Source organism: Pristiophorus japonicus, chromosome 1, assembly GCF_044704955.1.
Source record: "Pristiophorus japonicus isolate sPriJap1 chromosome 1, sPriJap1.hap1, whole genome shotgun sequence".
Lineage (NCBI taxonomy): Eukaryota > Metazoa > Chordata > Chondrichthyes > Pristiophoridae > Pristiophorus > Pristiophorus japonicus.
This window is the reverse complement of record NC_091977.1, coordinates 480,015,206-480,031,905: the sequence shown is the minus strand read 5'-3', so window position 1 is coordinate 480,031,905 and position 16,700 is coordinate 480,015,206. Positions and strand designations below refer to the sequence as shown.

The following is a 16,700-nucleotide window of genomic DNA, read 5'->3' as shown; positions in this document are numbered from 1 at the left end:
CGCTGCCAGTAGCTTACGCAGGATCACCTCATGGTTGAATCCGATTACAAAGACATCCCGCAGTATGTCTGCCAATGCAGTTTCGAACTTACACGGTGCAGCTAGACGTCTTAGTTCGGCAACGAATTCCAATACATCCTGGCCCTCAGAACGAGCGTGCATATAGAATCGATATCTTGAGATGATGATGCCTCATCTGGATTGAGATGGTCACGTACCAGAGCACACAATGTTTCATAGTCCTTGTCCGTTAGGACGAGAGGAGGTTCTTTATGAGTCCATAGATTTTAGGACCACAAACCGCGAGGAGGACCGCCTCTCTATTTTTCTGGCCACGAAGTACTGGTTCAAGCAGGCTACAAAGTCTGCCCAATCTTCTCCCTCCACGAACCGTTCCAGAATTCCAATTGTGCTCATTTTTGCATGAGAAGGTTCTTGTTACCTCGTCGCCAAATGTGTATGCAATAGACTGAATACAGTAAACTCCGAACAGGTACAAACGTGGCTCTACTTTATTAGGACCCAAAGTGATTACATTACAAGATGGCTGGCCTTTTATACCTGGGCCGCACACATGTGCGGACAGCCCAATGACCTCCAACAGTGGTGCCACCTGGTGGCTAGTAAACCCAAGTATACATACATGACAGTTTTAAGACTTTATTGAGGACACCAATCATTTTATTGAGCAGTGATCACAAATTTTCCTGTATATTGTCCCATCAAACACTTGCAGGGCAGGTACAGCATGGGTAAGCTCCATCTACACTGCCCCATCAAGCACTCCAAAGTCAGGTAGAACATGGTTAGATACATAGTAAAGTTTCCTCTACACTGTCCGATCAAATGCTCCCATGTCAGGAACAGCACAAGAGTAAAGCTCATGCTATACTGTCCAATCAAGCACTTCAGCTCAGGTATTCCCTTTGTCCACATTACATCAGTGACTACATTTCAAAAGTACTTCATTGGCTGTAAAATGCTTTGGGACCTCCTGAGGTCAAGAAAATCGCAATAGACACCCAAGTTTACTCTTTCATTGTCCTAATCAACCCAAATACTTTCAGGTCAGGTATAGCCCATGGGCTCTCTGCAGCCTAAGGCTCCCTGTACACTGTCCCTTCAAACACTCCCAGGGCAGGTACAGCACAGATTAGATACAGAGTAAAGCTCCCTCTACACTGTCCCACAAAATGCTTTCAACTCAGGTACTCCCGATGTCCCTGCTGCTGCCTCTGTCTCTGTCCCTACTGATGTCACCATCTCTGTCCACTGCCGCCTGTTCCACTATTGCTGTTTCTATCTCAGTTGCTGCTTCTGTTTCTGTTTCTGTACTTGCTGCTGTCTTTGTCTCTGCCTTTGTCTCTGCTGCTGCCTTTGCCTTTCTTTTTATTCAACTGAAGTGAAAAGTGGCTTTGAATCTACCTGTTGGCCTGCCTCCTTCCCTGTGGAGAAACACTCAACTTTTAGTCAGCATCTTCCCTCAGTGACGCAGTTGAGATAAGGAAAGCGTCACACAAGGAACTGCAGGAATATATGGACATTAGGTGCATACACCCCTGGGCTGTGAACATTTTTACAGTTCTCGGCAAAATTCATTTCATGGTCAAAATTCAGACCAATGGGCTCAATTTTCCCCAGTGCTGTTTTTTTGGCATATTACAAGAGTTATGCCTGTCTTTTTTGGTCTCGACTACTCCAAAAAAATAAATAAGTTTCTCTGTTCTAATTTTTGAAATTGGCGTCGTGCAGCCGATCCTTTAGCTTTGGGGGGTGGAGCCTAAAGTCTGCGCCGAAACAGTGATGCCCTCCCTTCTGCACATGTGCGGGAAAAAATTGTGTTTTTTACATGACAGCTATGGGCACGCATGCCCAGTACAGCTCCAGGTTTGCATTCGACCATTTTTAAAGAGCCAGTTGTGTGTGAGAACTTTAATTCTCAGTGGAAAAATCGGAGCTGCAATATGCAACACGGCTCAAGGACCAAGAATTTTTCAGAGGACTAAGTGGAGGTACTAGTTACTGTAATTGAGGCCAGATGACATGAGCTGGACACCAGCAGAGATCACATAAAAGTTTCACCAAAAGAAATGAAGAAACGCTGGAACCAACTTGCAGAAGATTACTGTGCAATGGTGACCACCCCGAGGTCTGGAGGCCAGGGCAAAAAGAAGTGGTGGAACCTTGGTCAAGTAGTTAGTGTAAGTAATATTTTCATTTATTCACTGGAATTGCAATTGTAAATGTGACCATCTGTATGTCCCACCCAGCAGAAAGGCACCCTCTCTAAAAAGTTGTATTTTCATCTTTGCAGAGGAAGGTGGCACACAACAAAGGGGAAAGAACTTGAACAGGGCCTGGCAAATCTGCACCTGACACCCTTGGAAGACAGGACTGCTTCGATGGGTCCTGCCTGGAGAAAAGCTGGGCCCACACTCGAGGGCGGGAGTAAGTCCTGCAAATTCCACAGTCTGGCTTTGCTAAATGTTAAGTACTGCGCCGGCTAGCCATGCTTCGGTTCATGGGAATGTCTCAGTCAGCTACACTTCGGTTGATGCAATGCGCTATCATTCATCGTGGTGCTTCAAATGAGCCTGCTACCTGCACTGTGAGCCTATTCATGCCACCCTGCCCCCTCATCTGCTGCGAACCACTTGTCTGTTCTGTTATATTTTGCAGAACTTGAGGCCAACCCTGACGAGGCTGAAGCCGATGCAGAAGAAGATGCAGATGTGGACGAGCCTGAAGAGGGGAACATCTTCCAATCCCACCGTCCAGAACAAGAGCATGGGGGTGAGGAGGAGGAGGAGGATGAAGCCCCCACTGTTGTACTCACTATGGAGGAGGTGCAGGTGCCGCCCATTGAGGTGCCAGTCCCTTTCCTGAGTTGTACGGGTGTTGGGACATTCCATAGTTTCTCACAGTCCGAGGCTGCGGGTCCCAGTGGAACGCAGCGAGGCACACCCAGGGCCCCACCATCCGAGGCTTCGGGTCCCAGTGGAATGCAGCGAGCCACACCCAGGGTGAGGAAGGGAAGGAGAGCTCGACAGTGCTCACCTGAGGTGCAGGATCTAATGGATGTGGTTCAGATGATGGCAATGATTGCAGAGAGCATTGACCTAACGCGATCACTTCTGGACATCATCAGTGGGGTGGGTGATGAGATATCGGAAATATCGGGAGAAGTAGCAACACTCTCACGAGAAATGGGAACACTGTCCTGACATATGAGGGAGGGACTGTCGCAGGTAGCTAATACACTGTCGGTGAACATGAGGGAGGGAATGTCGCAGGTAGCTGATACACTGTCAGTGAATATGAGGGAGGGAATGTTGCAGGTAGTTGAGACACTGTCAGGGCACATGAGGGAGGGAATGTCGGAGTTAACTGCTGTAATAAGGGAACACTCCCAGTCCCCGCGCCCATTAACAGAATCAACTGCCACTCCCATTCCAATCCCCAGACCAGTCTCTGATGAGGCCCAAGCCAGGCCTTCCACATTACCGCCTGCCCATGCCCCCCCCATCAAGCCGTGCGCATTACCCGAGAGGCTCGAAAGAATAAGCTTGGTACCAACCCGAGAAACGCTGCACCACCGCCTGCGGGCAGGGGTGAAGTCACCAAGACCAAGCGCAGCGTGCGGTCTTAGCATAAGGTGGAGGAGAGATGGGTGCAGCCTTTCTTTGCTGCTGTTATTATTATTGTTGTTACTGTTGTAGCTGTTCTCAAATTAAAAGTTTTTTGAAAGTGATGTAAATTTACAAGTTTAAAAGTTTGTAAGTGATAAAGTTTTTAAGTGATCTTAAAGTTTGTAAGTGATCTTAACTGAAAACTTTAAAGTTTGATACTAGAATATTTTTATTAAAGTTAAGTACAAACAAGTGTTAAACCTTTGAATAAAATATATTTTAAATTATAACTATAATTTCCAGTATTTGTTCCATTATTATCACAACTTTTTGAACTAAAGAGCAATCGTTAAAGAGGCACGACGGCCTGCCCTCCTCCGCTGTCGTGTTCTGGGTTTGGTTAGTTGCATGGTTTCTTGTCCTCCTCCTCCTCATCATTTGCATGTTCCCACTCATCATCAGCCACTCTCACTTCAGGTGGGTCTTCTACTCCCAGCTGCTGCTGCCTCATGATGGCTAAGTTATGCAGCATGCAGCACACAACTGTGAACTGACTGACAATCTCAGAGGAGTATTGCAAGTAGCCTCCAGAATGGTCCAAGCATCGGAAATGTTGCTTCAAGATGCCAATAGTCCTCTCTATTATGCTGCGCATCGCAATGTGCGACATGTTGTATTCCTGGTCAGCGTCTGTCCGGGTCACACGTAGGCTCATCGTGAGCCAGGTGGCGATGCCGTGCCCTTTGTCTCCCAATAGCCAGCTCTGTCCTTCTGGCTGCTGCTGAAACATGGCAGATATAGTGTCTCGCGTAGGATGAACGCATCATAGGTGCTCCCAGGGTATCTCGCATCAATTGACATGATGTGATGCATGTTGTCACACAAGCTGCACATTTACGGAGTGGAAGCCTTTTCTGTTCCTGTACACCTTGGAATCCTCCAAAGGCATTCGCAAGGTGCTGTGGGTATAATCAATGCAGCCCTGCACATTTGGGAAGCCAGAAATCCTGGAGAAGTCCACAGCTCTGTCATGCATTGCCTGGGCGGTCATGGGGAACTTTATGTAGTCATTCCTCCGGCATATAGTGCAGCAATCACCTGCCGAATGTAGATACGTGTTGCATGTTGAGAAATGGCGCACACATCCCCAGTTGTGGTCTGGAATGATCCAGATGCATAAAATGAAAGTGCAGCTGTAACCTTTACTTCAACTGAAGCAGTCCTTCTGACGCTTCTAGGTTGCAGGTCTGCTTTGACCAATTCACAGATCTCAGTTACAACTTCTTTGCGGAAACTCAGCCTTCTCACACAGTCTGCACCACTTAGGTGCAGGTATGAATGCCTGACTCGATATACCTAATGTAGGATGATGGGCAGGAGACCTTACCTATGTGCTCTGAGGTTCCTCATGCGATGATGTTGAATCAATCGTCGTCTCTGCAGCACCATCATGCAGAAGGTTTGCATGACGTATGGCATTGTCAATATTGCCCCCATAATTAAAGAAGCTCAAAACAGCAGGACAAAGGACTCAAAGCTTCTTTCCTTTCTCTCCCCAAGATCGATGCCCTAGTATGGACGACACCCTGGTTTGTGCATGCACAATAGGCTTGATTAGAACAGGAAGCTAGGCATTCAATGAAGACATTTGGGGCAAAGAAGTCCAATGCAATTGTTTAATTTTAGATTTTTTTCAAAGTACCGCCCCACCGCCGACCGAATGTCTCCTCACCGGGCTCGAGGGTCAGTCGGCAGAATCGCTCCCTCGCCCAGACACGGGCTCGGCAAACATCCCACCCCCACGGGCTTCTTTTAAAGCTGCTGTACGTATAAGGGTTCTCATCCCTTCAGTTTGGCTTCGCCCCCCCATCCCCTGGCTTCTTTTGAAACCAAGCCCCTTTGTCCGGGCGATGGAGCGATTCTGCCGGCCGATGCTTCAACCCTCAGTCCCCGCTGAGGAGACATTCGGTGGTGGTGTGGTACTTTGAAAAAAATCAAAAATTACAGAATTGCATTAGACTTTCATTTTCTCCCTTTTGACTTTGAAAAAATTAAGCTTCATGATACATATTCTTTTTCTTGTATTCTTTTTCTTCTTGATTCCCTCCAAAACTTCGCCGAAGAACAATGGCGTCTTTCTGCACCAATTTTTTAATGTGCACTGGTTTTTCTTAAGTGCCCAGAAGGTTTTTTTGGGAGTGGTCACATACGCCATCCTAGGAAAAATGTAAGTCGGCCAAACTTGCTTAAATGTGAAAAACTGGCGCAGACATCAGGTTACACCCCCTATGACGCAAACAAATACTAAGCTAAAATAATCGTAACTAACTGAGTTACACTGGCGCAGAAACTTTGGGGAAACTTGGATATTTTAATTTACACCAAAAAAAGCGGCGTGCGCCAAAAAAACGGCGCAAATAATGTGAAAATTGACCCCTCTGATTTATTTTTTCTCTTCTTTCGTCCCAAGGCAACAAGAGCAGGAAATAGAGACTGCATTACGGAATAAGTACATCCTAATTGATAAAATGAATAAAGCAACCAGCTATACTCCCGAGCCGGTGAGTGTGAGGAAGCCTGGGTGGACAGGGCTGGTGTTCGGCTGCAATTTAAATAAAGAAAAATGTAAAAATGTTATAGTTCCTTATCACATGTCTCAAAATATTACGCATGCTATCAATTGCTTTGAAGTGTGATTTGTTATATAGGTGAATGGTCAGTTAATCTGGTGGTATTGGTTGAGGACAGAATGTTGGCTAGAAGGCCGTCTTCCGGTCCCTCTTCAAATATTACCGTGGGAGTTTTTAATTTCTACCAGAACACGTTGATGGGGCCTCAGTTTAACCCCAACAAAAGGGCAATCCCTCCAACAACAGATGGACACAGATGAGAGAGATCATCCACCCAAAAGGATCTACAGTCTAACAGTTATCGCATCCTATTGTTTGTTAAATTAGGGTTTTTTTTGTCTTCACAACACAATATCCAGGATGTCTGCCTTGTGTCCCATTCACCCAAACTCACGAGTTATGATCTGGAATGCACTGCCTGAAAGGATGGTGGAAGCACACTCAATAGTAATTGCTGGGCTATGGGGAAAGAGCAGGGGGTGTGGGACTAATTGGATAGCTCTTTCAAAGAGCCGGCACAGGTACAATGGGCTGAATGGCCTCCTGTTCTGTGCGATTCTATCAGTACACAAGTGTGGAATAACCAGAACTTGAACATGACTCCTCTGTACATTACTGTTTTGGCTATACAGTTCAGGATTCTGTTTACTTTGTTGGTTGCTGCTCCTCATTAATGGAATACTCATCATCATCATCATAGGCAGTCCCTCGAAATCCAATTAGTCCCACTCCCACTGCTCTTTCCCCTTAGCCCAGCAATGTTTTTCTTTTCAAGTTTCTATCCAATTCCCTTATGAATGTTACTATTGAGTCTGCTTCCACTCTAAAAGTGAGTTCTCAGGTGACTGTACAGTCCAATGTGGGAATTACAGTCGCTGGCACAGGTGGGATTGACAGTCGTTGAAGGTAAGGGTGGGTGGGGAGTTTGATTTACCACATTCTCCTTCCGCTGCCTGTGCTTGTTCTCTGCTTGCTCTCGGCGACGAGACTCGAGGTGCTAAGCGCTCTCCCACTTAGGGCGGTCTTTGGCCAGGGATTCCCAGGTGTCAGTGGGGATGTTGCACTTTATCAAGGAGACTTTGAGGGTGTCCTTGAAATGTTACCTCTGCCCACCTGCGGATCGCCTGTCATGTAGGAGTTCCGAGTAGAGTGCTTGCTTTGAGAGTCTGGTGTCGGGCATGCGGACAATGTGACCCGCACTGCCAACCTGGCGATCCTCGATGACCCTGAGACGCAAAATGCCTTCAGCACTTGGTCTGCCCTCCAGGCCACCATAACTAGTGCCTGCGAAGAGTCACTCGATCACTCAACCAGGAAACACCAGGACTGGTTTGATGAGAATGACCAGGAGATCCAGGAGCTAATAAACCGCAAGCGCAAGGCATTTCTGAACCTAAAGCAACAACCCAACTCTGGAGCAGCAAAGCAGCTCTACAGACAGCTGAAGGCCGAGGTCCAACAAAAAACCCGCAACCTAAAGAATAGATGGTGGGTGGAGAAAGCACAGGAGATTCAGCAGCTGGCCGACAGCCATGACATTCTTCACTGCAGTCAAGTCCACCTACGGCCCAAGCACCCAAGGCCTCACCCCATTGCTGGTCAAGAATGGGGAGACACTCATCAAGAACACCAAGGCAGTCAGGGCCTGCTGGAAGGAGCACTTCGAAGATCTCCTTAATCGAGACTCTGTCTTTGACACGAGTATCCTCGACTCCATCCCGCAGAATGCTACCTGCTACCATCTCAGCAAAACCCCAGCCCTGCACGAGGTATAAATGGAATACTACCTGGAGAGGGACTTGAACCTACCTTCTGATGCAGAGGTATGGGGTAGAAAATCACGTGGGAGTAAACATTCCTGATAGGTGCACCCAGCAAGCAAAGCTACACTGGAAACACTAAAAATGAACATTTACACCGTAAGTTAAAAGGTCCTTAAATCCATTCGAAGAAGCCCTAGGATCAAAAGAAGGGCACAACACAAAACAAAATCAGTGGCTAACTGGTCACTTGCAAGGAAAATTAGACTCAAACAAAAATATTTTTACAAATGAATCAAAATAACTCCCCAGGAGACAGGGATTGATATCGGGCAGCAAAAGGTGCTATTAGAGCAGCCAAAAGGTTAGATGAAAAGATCAGGAATAACTGTGGTCGCAGTAGCAAAGTCCATTTTAGCTATTTTAGGATTCAGAAGACAATAAAAGACACTGTAGAGTAAACTCTAGTCAACTCCCTGGACATAGCAGAGGTTTAAATGGCTACTTTGCATCAGTCTTCACTCCAGCAGACAATGTTCAGTTACCATTGCTACAAAGTACAGTTAATACTAAAGTGGAGAATATCAAAGTGAATGCACAAATAATCCAGGAAAGAATAACGGGTCTCAAATCTTAGGGTGCTGGGCTTGACGACATTAATCCTTGGAAGCTCAAAGCAATGGGGATGTGTTTCGTGAGCTCCAGGCTTATATGTTTATTTGCTCACTAGGACAGGGATTGTTTCCATGAATTGGAGGGAGTATCAATATTTAAAAAGAGCAGCAAATCAAAAGCTGGAAATTACAGGCCGATTAGCCTAATGTCAGTTATTGGAAAATTGTTCGAAGGGATCATTAGATTATGACTATCTGGATACAGAAGGGGTTATTAGAGACTCTCAACAAGGCTTCTCACCAACCTGGTGGAATTTTTTGAGAAGATATCTAGGTTGGTGGATAAGGATAGTCCTGTTGATATTTATTTGGACACTTTCAGAAAGCTTTCAACATGGTGTTGCACAATAGGTTACGTTGTAAGATAAGAGTCTTTAGGGATAGGAAGGCAGATCCTGGATTGGATAGAGGGTTGTTATTAATGGAGGTAGTTCTGTGTGGAGACCAGTTACTAGTGGAGTCCAGCAGAGATTGGTTTGGGACTGCTGCTCTTTACGCTCTACGTTAATAATCTAGACAAAAGTGTTGTGGGTGCTGTCTGCAAGTTCTCAAGCGAAACAAAGATCTGTGCTAGTGTTAGGACCCTAGATGAGAGAAAAAGACTACAATCTGATCCAGTGGGGAATGGACTCGCATCTTTTTTTAAATTATTGGTTCATGGGATGTGGGTGCGCTGGCAAGGCCAGTATTTATTGCCATTCCTAAATGCCCTTGAGAAGGTGGCAGTGAGTCGCCTTCTTAAACTGCTGCAGTCCTTGTGATGAAGGTACTCTCACAGTCTTGTTCAGGAGGGAGTTCCAGGATTTTAACCCAGCGAAGATGAAGGAATGATGATACATTTCCAAGTCAGGATGGTGTGTAACTTAGAGGGGAACTTGCAGGTGTTGGTGTTCCCATGCACCTGCTGCCCTTGTCGTACTAGGTGGTGGAGATCACGGATTTCGGAGGTGCTGTCGAAGATGTCTTGGCAAGTTGCTGCAGTGCATCTTACAGATGGTAAACACTGCAGCCATGGTGTGCGGTGGTGGATGGGATGCCAATCAAGCAGACTGTTTTGTCCTAGTTGGTGTCAAGCTTCTCGAGTGTTGTTGGAGCTGCGCTCCTCCAGGCAAGTGGAGAGTATTCCATCACACTCCTGACTTGTGCCTTGCAGATGATGGAAAGGCTCTGGGGAGTTATGAGTTGAGACACTCGCTGCAGAATACCTAGCCTCTGACCTGCTCTTGTAGCCACGGTATGTATGTGGCTGGTTCAGTTAAGGTTCTGGTCAGTGGTGACCCCCCAGGATGTTGACGTGGGGGATTCGGCGATGGTAATGCCGTTGAATATCAAGGGGCGGTGGTTGGACTCTCGCTTGTTGGAGTTGGTCATTGCTTGGCACTTTTGTGGCGCAAATGTTGCTTGTCACTTATCAGCTCAAGCCTGAATGTCATCCAGGGTCTTGCTGCATGCAGACGTGGACTGCTTCATTATCTGAGAAGTTGCAAATGGAACTGAACACTGTGCCCATTTGTAATCATCAGCAAACATCCCCACTTCTGACCTTATGATGGAGGGAAGGTCATTGATGAAGCAGTTGAAGATGGTTGGCCCAAGACACTGCCCTGAGTAACTCCTGCAGAAATGTCCTGGGGCTGAGATGATTGACCTCCAACAACTACAGCCATCTTTCTTTGTGCTAGGTATGACTCTAGCCAGTGGAGAGATTTCCCCCTATTCCCAATGACTTCAGTTTTACCAGGGCTCCTTGATGCCACACTCGGTCAAATGCTGCCGTGTTGTCAAGGGCAGTCACTCTCCGCTCTCGTCTGGAATTCAGCTCTTTTGTCAATGTTTGGACCAAGGCTATAATGCGATCGAGAGCAGAGTGATCCTGGCGCAACCCAAACTGAGCATTGGTGAGCAGATTATTGGTGAATAAGTGCCACTTGATAGCACTGTCGACGACACCTTCCACTTTGCTGATTATTGAGAGAAGACTGATAGGGTGGTAATTGGCCGGATTGGATTTGTCCTGCTTTTTGTGGACAGGACATACCTCGGCAGTTTTCCACATTGTTGGGTGTTGTAGCTATACTGGAACAGCTTGGCTAGAGGCATGCTAGTTCTGGAGCACAAGTCTTAAGCACAACTGTCGGGATGTTGTCAGGGTCCATAGCCAATGTGCTCAGCTGTTTATTGATATCATGTGACGTGAATCAAATTGGCTGAAGATTGGTTCTGTGATGTTGGAGACCTCAGGAGGAAGTCGATATCAGCCATGATCTTATTGAATGGCTGAGCCGGCTCGAGGGGCCAATTGACCTACTCCTGCTCCTATTTCTTATGTATGTTCTTATATATATGGATCATCCACTCGGCACTTCTGGCTGAAGATGGTTGCAAACGCTTCAGCCTTGTCGTTTGCACTCGCGTGCTGGGCTCCTTCATCATTGATATTCATGGAGCCTCCTCCTCCCATTAGTCATTTAATTGTTCACCATCATTCACAACTGGATGAGGCAGGACTGCAGAGCTTTGATCTGATCCATTGATTGTGGGATTGCTTAGCTCTGTCTATAGCATGCTGCTTCTGCTGTTTGGAGTACATGTGGTCCTGGGTTGCAGCTTCCTCAGGTTGGCACCTCATTTTTGGTATGCCTGATGTTGCTCCTGGCATGCTCTCTGCACTCCTCATTGAACCAGGGTTGGTCCCCTGGTTTGAAGGTAATGATAGAGTGAGGGATATGCCGGGCCATAAGGTCACAGATTGCAGTGGAATACAATTCTGATGTTGCTGATGACCCACAGCCCCTCATGGATGCCATTTAATGCAGATAAATATACTGTCATGTGGGTAGGGTTAATGCCAACCATATATGTACAACAATTGGTACAGAATTGAAGTCAGAGGGAAAGGGACGTAAGCGTTACAGTACATGAGTCTCAAGGTGCACTACCAATGCTGCGTGTCTATTGCAGATATAAATACAGTGCAGCGTCGAGAATCCGGAACCCTCGGGACCGAAGCCATTCCAGTTTCCGGACTTTTGATTGTTTTTTTGAGGTGTTTACGTGGGCCCCGCCGCCGAGGAGGTGTTCGGGCGTTCCCCGCCAAGGAGGAGCTGTTCGGGCGGGCTCCGCCGAAGAGGAGGTGTTCAGACCAGCCGACCCTGTTGCGGAGGAGATGTTCAGGCGGGCATCGCCGCCGAGGAGCTGTTCGGGCCAGCTAACCCCGTCGCGCAGAAGGTGTTCAGGCGGGCCGGCAGCGAGGCCCCGAGGTAAGGGCGGCGAGCGGGGTGAGGCGAGTGGCGGTGAGTTAAGGGTGGCGGAGGTGAACGGGGCGAGGAGAGCGGCGGTGAGGTAAGGGCAACAGCAGCGAGCGGAGGCAAGGCCAGCGGCGAGTGAGGTGAGCGGAGGCAAGGCCGGCGGTGAGTGAGGCGAGTGGAGGTGAGGTGAGCAGAGGCGAGGCCAGTGGCCAGCAAGGCGAGTGGAGGCGAGGCCCAAGATCGGGCAGCGGCCGGGCCCCGAGGTCAGCGGGTCCGGATTCCAGAATATTTTACAGATTCCGGACGACCCTGCCACTGATCAGTGCAGATTTCGGATTCCGGAACTCTGGATTTTCAACACTGCATCTGATGAATATATGAGTGTACACGAAGGACAATTCAGTATAATACTAAAAAAACTCTGATGTCCTTGTGCAAGATTTTAGATAAGCCTCATCTGGAAAATTGTTCAGTTTTGATCCCTCTCACGTAGTGAATGATAATGGTTCAAAGGAAAGCCATTAGATTGAGCCCTGGGTTTAAAAGCCGTCCTCACGATAGGCTTAGAAAACTGGGTCTTTTTATTCTAGAAAAATGTAAGCTTCAGGGAGATTTAATTGAAGTGTTTAAACACAGAAACATAGAAAATAGGTGCAGGAGTAGGCCATTTGGCCCTTCGAGCCTGCACCACCATTCAATATGATCATGGCTAATCATGCGACTTCAGTACCTAATTCCTGCTTTCTCTCCATACCCCTTGATCCCTTTAGTCGTGAGGGTCACATCTAACTCCCTTTTGAATATATCTAACGAACTGGCCTCAACAACTTTCTGTGGTAGAGAATTCCACAGGTTCACAATTCTCTGAGTGAAGAAGTTCCTCCTCGTCTCAGTCCTAAATGGCGTACACCTTATCCTTAGACTGTGACCCCTGTTTCTGGACTTCCCCAACATCGGGAACATTCTTCCTGCATCTAACCTGTTCAATCCCGGCAGAATTTTATATGTTTCTATGAGATCCCCTCCCATTCTTCTAAATTCCAGTGAATATAAGCCTAGTCGATCCAGTCTTTCTTCGTATGTCAGTCCTGCCATCCTGGGAACCAGTCTGGTAAACCTTCGCTGCACTCACTCAATAGTAAGAATGTCCTTCCTCAGATTAGGAGACCAAAACTGTACACAATATTCAAGGTGTGGCCTCACCAAGGCCCTGTACAACTGCAGTAAGACCTCCCTGCTCCTGTACTCAAATCCTCTCGCTATGAAGGCCAACATGCCATTTGCCTTCTTCACCGCCTGCTGTACCTGCATGCCAACTTTCAATGACTGATGAACCATGACACCCAGGTCTCGTTGCACCTCCCCTTTTCCTAATCTGTCACCATTCAGATAATATTCTGCTTCCTGTTTTTGCCACCAAAGTGGATAACCTCACATTTATCTACATTATACTGCATCTGCCATGCATTTGCCCACTCACCTAACCTGTCCAAGTCACCCTACAGCCTCTTAGCATCCTCCTCGCAGCTCACACTGCCACCTAGCTTAGTGTCATCTGCAAACTTGGAGATATTACATTCAATTCCTTTGTCTAACTCATTAATGTATATTGCAAATAGCTGGGGTCCCAACACTGAACCTTGCGGTACCCCACTAGTCACTGCCTGCCATTCTGAAAAGGACCCGTTTATTCCTACTCTTTGCTTCCTGTCTGCCAACCAGTTCTCAATCCACGTCAATACATTACCCCCAATACCATGTGCTTTCATTTTGCACACTAATCTCTTGTGTGGGACCTTGTCAAAAGCCTTTTGAAAGTCCAAATACACCACATCCACTGCTTCTCTCTTGTCCACTCTATTAGTTACATCCTCAAAAAATTCTAGAAGATTTGTCAAGCATGATTTCCTTTTCATAAATCCATGCTGACTTGAACCGATCCTGTCACTGCTTTCCAAATGCGCTGCTATTACATCTTTAATAATTGATTCCAACATTTTCCCCACTACCGATGTCAGGCTAACCGGTCTATAATTCCCTGTTTTCTCTCTCCCTTTTTTAAAAAGTGAGGTTACATTCGCTACCCTCCAATCCATAGGAACTGATCCATAAAATGTTGATGTGAGTTGACTGTGACTGTGTGGATAAACTAGGTTAGGAAAAATGAAGGGGCATGCTTATAAGCTACACAAGCATAGAAGTAGGTTAGATGTTTAAGAGGTTTTGCTTAATGTGGAGCATTGTTGGCACTTGAAACAAGGTCGCAGTATGCGTGGTGAGTACAGATTCATTGGTCCGAATATAAACACTTCCCCATCCACCCATGATCTCATTGAATGGCGGTGCAGGCTCGAATGGCCTACTCCTGCACCTATTTTTCTATGTTTCTATGTTTCACCCAGACAGGCAGGAAGGTGTCAGGCAAGGGTTTGAAATCCTGGAAATGGCGATCTCTCCCCAAACCCACTGAGTTACCAGCTATTGCAATATTAACAGCGATGAGTGTCGTGTTCAGTGAGGAGAGACGCGATGCTCATGAATATATGTAAATCTGGGTTCTTTGGTGCAATTAGGACCACAATGTATTTTTAGCAAGGTCACCAGGGAGACCCTGGTGGGACTGATTAGTGTGCTGAAAGTGATGGGTCCATGATCTGAATAAAGCTACAACACTCACAGGTTCACTTCATTGTGAGCTGTGATTCCATAATCACTGTTTGCTTTGGGTTGTATTTTTGAGAGTTTTGGGGGGATAACAGCAAGGACGTGCTGAAGCAAGAGATGCTGCTGGGCCACAGAGAAGGCAGCAAGACTGGGGGCATGCATGCAGAAGGCCTTGCCCATCTTATAGGGTCTATAGAGGCTCAGCTTCCTTGACCTGTCTGAAGAGCAGTCTATCAGGAGGCACAGATTCTCAAGATAGCGGAACTCTGCAGCCTTCTGGAAAAAGACCTCCTGCCTGCTGGACCTGGCGGCCATGCCAGTGGCAGTGAAAGTGACCACAGCCATCAACTTTCATGCCTCTGGATCCATCCAGGCAGCCACAGGGGGCATATCTTGGGTGTCGCCATCTGCCACCCACAAATAAACAGGCAGGTGACTAATGCATTTTTTGCTAGGCCAGTCGATATAGCTTAATCCCAACTGATGACAAAAGTCAGACTGAGAGAGTGTTGGGACATGCTCTGGCTGGCTTTTCATAAATGTTGGGTGCCATCGACTGCACACATGTAGCAATCAGGACACTCCCAACCAAGAGGTTGTTTCCCCTGGCTGGAGAGCCTAAAACTGGGAGCATAGTCTCAGGATAAGAGGTCGGCCATTTAAGACTGAGATGAGGAGGAATTTCTTCATTCAGAGGGTTGTGAATCTTTGGAATTCTCTACCCCAAAGGGCTGTGGAAGCTGAGTTGTTGAGTAGAAAGGCTCAGATAAATAGATTTTTGGACTCTATAGGGAATCAAAGAATATGGGGATCAAGCGGGAAAGTGGAGTTGAGGTAAAAAAATCAGCCATGATCTTATTGATCGTGGGGCCGTATGGCTACTTCTGCTCCTAATGCTTACATTCTTATGATCAAATTTTGTGAACTGCAAAGGCTTCCACTCCATTAATATACAATTCTTGTGCAACCACAAGAGGTTCATATAGGTATGTGCCTGAAAGCCAGAGAACTGCCATGCTGCCTTCATCTCACGGCAGTCTAGTTAACCACCCCCGCCCAATGTTTCATACAGTAACCAGTCTTTTAGGATGGCTGCTTGGGGACAAGGAATACCCACTTCTACCATGGCTAATGACATCTCTTCAGAACCCCACCATTCCACAGCAGAACAGGTACAAAAGTAGCCACATCAGCATAAGGTGTGCCAGAGAGCAGGCCATTGGGATACTAAAGTTAAGTTTCAGGTGCCTTGACAGGTGTGGAGGCTCCCTGAAATAATCAGCCAGAGTATCCAGAATAATTGTGGCATAATATTGCTGACCAAAAAATGACTGAAGGTACAGGAGGAAGAAGGCCTGCAGAAGTCATCATCTACTGAGGAAGAGGATGGTGAGGAAAAAGATGGAGGACATGACGCATGGCATGCGGATCACCTTGCGATCAGAGATGCAAGGGATACTCTCAGCTTGCCGATTCACCTATACATCTGTCACTTCTACCGCTTATGTGACCACTTGTGCGGACTAACAGTCCTTCAACCTTCACTCCAATATTTTGCAATTCTCCAACTTGTCACCTTGAAAACATTGAATTGACTTTCACACCTTTGACATAAAAAGCAGATACAGAAATTGCCTTGAAAGCAGAGGGCATATGAGAGTGATGGATAAAATTGGTTTTAATGTGCAGCAAAATTAAATACGAACAAATCAATCAGTGCAACACTCAAGTCTGAACCATAAATGCTCTTTTTAGCCATTGCTTCCTAGTCCTACCACTTCTACGAGTACTATCCCAGTGCCTTGAGTAGAGATGTGGTAAGCTGTTGTAAATCTTTCATTGACTCCTGAGATGCTCACAACCGGTGACCCTCTGGGTCCTCGAGGCCGTGAGGACCGTAAAAATGACTGCTGCTCCTGGACTTCTACCAGGACTGTCTGGGCTAGTTGGAGTTTAGGCACTACGATGGAGATTGGTTGGGGGGGTGGCAGTGGATGAGATGTGCTAACGTACTGCGTCCATTCCGCTAAACTCTCCCTTGGGGCAACATAACATCAGTCCTGCTGGTCTGCAGGAGGGCAGATGGAGAAGCTCC

The 16,700-nt window shown here is 46.9% G+C and overlaps 1 protein-coding gene across 2 annotated transcripts in view; it reads left to right on the top strand.

Annotated features, from left to right (window-relative positions):
• The window catches only part of kif9 (kinesin family member 9), a 233,918-nt gene that overhangs the window by 128,168 nt on the left and 89,050 nt on the right, over positions 1–16,700 (top strand). For both annotated transcript variants that reach the window (XM_070894741.1, XM_070894730.1), the window contains exon 14: positions 6,100–6,190. In XM_070894741.1, coding sequence (XP_070750842.1) covers positions 6,100–6,190 — 91 coding nt within the window. The remainder of the gene's footprint in view (positions 1–6,099; positions 6,191–16,700) is intronic.